The sequence below is a fragment of the Lactuca serriola genome, chromosome 8, assembly GCF_051521515.1.
Source record: "Lactuca serriola cultivar US96UC23 chromosome 8, Lser_US96UC23_V15, whole genome shotgun sequence".
NCBI classification, from domain to species: Eukaryota; Viridiplantae; Streptophyta; class Magnoliopsida; order Asterales; family Asteraceae; genus Lactuca; species Lactuca serriola.
The window spans coordinates 140554379-140558909 of record NC_136415.1 but is presented as its reverse complement, the minus strand read 5'-3'; the positions used below and the strand labels follow the sequence as shown (position 1 = coordinate 140558909).

The 4531-nt window shown below is 38.6% G+C and overlaps 1 protein-coding gene and 1 non-coding gene across 2 annotated transcripts; both read left to right on the top strand.

Moving 5' to 3' along the window:
* The first annotated feature begins 1476 nt into the window (after positions 1-1476).
* On the top strand, positions 1477-3207 carry LOC145068773 (11S globulin seed storage protein 2-like). Its single transcript, XM_079015769.1, has 3 exons — positions 1477-1806; positions 1879-2177; positions 2278-3207. Exons 1-3 carry the CDS (start codon positions 1512-1514, stop codon positions 3130-3132), a joined length of 1449 nt encoding a protein of 482 aa, XP_078871895.1. The 5' UTR covers positions 1477-1511; the 3' UTR covers positions 3133-3207.
* Positions 3208-3316: 109 nt separating this feature from the next.
* On the top strand, positions 3317-3390 carry TRNAN-GUU (transfer RNA asparagine (anticodon GUU)). The gene has a single exon. It is a non-coding gene; the product is annotated as a tRNA-Asn (tRNA).
* Positions 3391-4531: the final 1141 nt, after the last annotated feature.

The window sequence follows — 4531 nt, the reverse complement described above, 5'->3', positions numbered from 1 at the left end:
TGTAAGAAGAGAAAGAGAAAGGAGCGAAGAGGGAACATACCATCGCCGAAAACAGGACATTAACCTCAGTCACAGTGGAGAAGAATCTATGATGAAACAATTTTGTGCAACTAATCACAAATACAAGTAGAAATTGACATTAAAAGAGAAGGAAAAGAAGAAATGAGGGACGAAAACACAAACCACAGAGGAAATCGACAGCAACAGTGTCAGAACTAATGTCACAGTTAAATCATCGGAGATCTGGAAGTGGGGAGTTTCCAGTGATCTAAGGCGTCGTCGGTATGTCTTCTAGCCTCTGGGAAACTCGATTGAGCAAAAATCTTCGAAGAGAATGGATAAATACACAGACAAATGAAAGCTGTGAAAGCAGAAAGGAGTTGTTATCTTCTTCGACCTTTAGTGACGACAATTAGCCTTTAGCGGCGATAACAGCCAATAGCGGCGACAACTAACGAGGGAACTTATGCCGCGTCTTTTTTTTTCGAGCTTTAGCGGCGACAAATTGTCGCCGTTATTGCTTTTGTGCAAAAACGAGGCCCCAACCGTTGGATTATATACTCGATCGGACGGCTAAGGTTTACCAGAAGGGGATAACGCGGATTCGGGCAACAATGCATTAGCGGCGACACAATTAGCAGCGACATACTATGTCGTCGCTAAAAGCCTTAGTCGCCGCTAATTGTGTCGCAGCTAATGCATTGATTTCTTGTAGTGGCTTAAATCTAGGAACTCTTTACAAGAATCTTTGATTTTAATTGATTGATAAATATACTGAAATATTTTCATAAACTTTAGTGCAATATTTATAAGAAAAATATACATGCATAAACATATGAGAAAAAACCTTCTGTCTTATTACACCTAATATGAAAAACCTTACTTCTCTTATTTTTTTTTTAATTAAAAAAAATATATAATGAAATTTTCCATCTATTTTGCATTTAAAATATTTTTTTGCTGTACTCGAAATGTTTTGCTAGCAATGTGTCTCCCTGTCTCAACGTATTCTTTTGTCTTATTTAAACACTCCTATATAACTTTTGACTTGTGGATGCTAAATAATATTATACCGTAAACATTAATCTTTTAATTGGATCCTATCAAAGATATGAAACATATATACTCTTGTTTTATACAGGGTATTTAAGACTTGATTAGTATGTGTTAGATTAAGTATTAAATAATACAAAAAAATCAAGCATTCTACCTGCAAGTTTTGATTGAAAATGGAAAACAGGAATCCTCTAAACTTTTCCTGTTGGCTAAAATACTTGGCCGAATTGTCCAAACACGGAGAACAATCTTGCCAAGTGTATGTACACGTCATGCCATGCACCACCACGTTGAAGCCACCGCTACCCCAAACAACTCCGTCATCACCTGGGCAAAGTGACATTTATCGATGCACAGCATAACCCCTACTTCACTTACCCTATAAATCCACCCGGACATTCTCCCCTTAACCTCACATCATATCACTTCTGTTTTCTGACTCCTCCTCTCTCGCAATGGTTGCTCGAAAACTAGTGTTAGGCTTCTTCCTCTGCCTCCTTGGCACCACCGCTCTTGCCACCACACGCTCCCCACGCCTCGGCGGCCCTGAGTTCTGCAACCTCCAGCGACTCTCCGCTACCCAACCTGCTCAACGCCTTGAGTTCGAAGGTGGTTCGATCGAAACATGGGATGTAAATGATGAACAGTTTCAGTGTGTCGGAGTTGCTCCCATGAGAAAGACTATCCAACCGAACTCTCTTTTTCTTCCTAGCTTTCATCCTTTCCCTAGAATTGTCTTTATCGAAGAAGGTATTAATTCTTTAATAGAAAATACTTCGCAATTAATTATCAAGTGTTGATATGAATCCATGGTGCATGCAGGTGAAGGGATTATCGGAGTACACTTTCCGGGATGTGCTGAGACATTTGACACCGGAGTAGTAGGACAACAACAGCAAGAATGGCCTCGCAAAATGGGCCAACAAGGACAAGAAGAACAACAAGTTTTTGATATGTCAACAGACTCCCACCAGAAAGTACGACGATTCCGTCGTGGAGACATCATCGCCATTCCCGCCGGTGCCGTCTACTGGACCTACAACGACGGGAACCAAGAAGTGGTGTCAATCTCCATCAATGATGTCAATAACCCCGCCAACCAACTCGACATGCAAGCTAGGGTACGTACCTGATAATTAACCATTGAAGGAGCCAATGCCAAAAAAGCCTCATTCTTTTTAATTTGTTAACTAACCATTAATTGGTGTTTCTTTCCGGCAGTCATTTTTCCTCGCCGGAGGGAGTACTTCAAGCCAAAGCGTTCAAGGACAGAGGCACCCAACACGCACGCAGCAGCAACAGGGTGGGAGCTTCGATTTCTTGAACATTTTCGCCGGCTTCGACACTGAATTACTAGCGGAGGCATTCAACACTGACCCAGAAATTGTAAGGTCGATGCAGGAGCCAGGTAACCGTGGGTTCATCGTTAAAGTCCAACAGCCCATGCAATTCGTCACCCCCGACGAAGAACAAGAACGACAATCTCCATTTGAACGACGACAAGGCGGAGGAGCCGCTAACGGCCTTGAAGAAACCATATGCAGTGCCAAACTACTGTACAATTTGGACAACCAGAGAGAGGCGGACATCTTTTCCCGGCAAGCCGGAAAACTGAACACCGTCAACGAACACAAACTGCCGATTCTTTCTTTGTTGGACCTGAGTGCTGAGAAAGGACACCTCCAACAGAATGCGTTGTTCACGCCACACTGGCCGATAAACAGCCACGTAGTCGTGTACGTGCTTAGAGGCGATGCACATGTCCAGATCGTTTCGAACAACGGTGAAGCCGTGTTTGATGAACAGGTGAACAAAGGTGACGTATTCGTCGTCCCACAGTTCTTTGCAGCTGTATCAAGAGCTGGACAAAACGGGTTCGAGTGGGTGGCATTCAAGACCAACAAGTCTCCGATGAAGAGCCCGCTTGCAGGGTACACCTCGGTGTTCCGAGCGATGCCACTTGAAGTGATCACTGCCTCCTATGATGTATCGCCTACCCAGGCTCAGAACTTGAAAACCAACAGGGAAACTGAAAGTATGCTCCTGTCACCGCAGAGAACCACCCAAAGGTCTTAGGTTCAGAGAGGAAATGGTGTGTTTTTCCAATGTTTTTATGTGTACGGGAATAAACATGTATCAATAAGGTCAGATGTAACGTTTTGTGAATAAAGTTTGGCCTCTAAATTATCAAAGTTTTGTTTGCGACACATTTTGTGTTTTAAAATCGTTTTATTATATACAAGTAACATCTAAATAAAAAGCTGGAATAGCTCAGTTGGTTAGAGCGTGTGGCTGTTAACCACAAGGTCGGAGGTTCAACCCCTCCTTCTAGCGATTATTCTTTTTGTATTTTATGTCATTCATTAGCGAATTCGGGTAATATTAGATAAGACCGGGTTTGGATGGTCCAAATTGACATATGGCTTCTAACGATTATTCTTTTTATATTTTATAGGACTGTTTTATTATTTGGATAAAACCAAATTCTTCAATTGGTCCAATTTGGATAAAACCAAATTGGACAATTGGACTCTTTGGTTCGGATATTTGGATTTTTGGATTGTTTTTCAACAAAACCGAATTATTATTTTAGATTTCGGATTGGTTTTGGTTTATTAAATATGAACCGAATAGTCCAAAAAAACCGAATAAACATTTATTATGTATTTATTTATAATAAATATCTATAGTTATCTCTTGATTTTGTAATTTATTTTTTCATATAGTTTCAAAACATTTCACCCGATAAAAAAACATCAATATGTATTATCTCTCAAAAGCTTTCTATCTATAAAATATTTAACTATAATATATTTGCTTAGTAGTTGTTTGTATGTAAATTTCAAATCACAACTAAACAAATTTTCTTGTTTCTTGTATAAAATTGGGTAATATTATAATTATATGTCGTTTTAAAATGTTTCGGTTTTTGAAAACCGAATTATAAAAACCGATCCAACCGAATTGTAATTGGATCGGATCGGATCGGATTTGAATTTAGTTTGGACTATTCGGATCCATGTTTTGAAAACCGAAATTAATTTGGATTCACTTGATTGGATCGGATCAAACCGATTCATCCAAACGAACACCCCTAGTATTTTATGTCGTTCATTAACGATTCGGGTAATATTAGATGAGACCGGGTTTGGATGGTCCAAATTGATATATGGCTTAGGGCATTTGATAGAGTTCATTAAAGTGTAACATCATTATTTATTATTTCATATAAATTCTATTAATTTTTATACTACAATGCATCAAACTCATCATTTATTATTTCATATAATTCTATTAATTTTTATCCCACAATGCATTAAAATTTCAATAAAACATATTAAAAAATATTTATTCAAAAATTTAAATACTTTTCTTTTTCTCTAGTTCAATAAAACATATTAAAAAATATTTATTTAAAGATTTAAAGAGTTTTTTATTGGAGAATTCAATGACCATTAATCTTCAAATTCATTGA

What these genes read in the sequence shown, in the direction of transcription:
- LOC145068773 (XM_079015769.1), top strand. Translation starts at nt 1,512, where the DNA reads ATGGTTGCTCGAAAACTAGTGTTAGGCTTCTTCCTCTGCCTCCTTGGC. An exon ending in AATTGTCTTTATCGAAGAAG is followed by an intron (nt 1,807 to 1,878) that starts GTATTAATTCTT and finishes TGGTGCATGCAG; the next exon opens with GTGAAGGGATTATCGGAGTA. An exon ending in AACTCGACATGCAAGCTAGG is followed by an intron (nt 2,178 to 2,277) that starts GTACGTACCTGA and finishes TCTTTCCGGCAG; the next exon opens with TCATTTTTCCTCGCCGGAGG.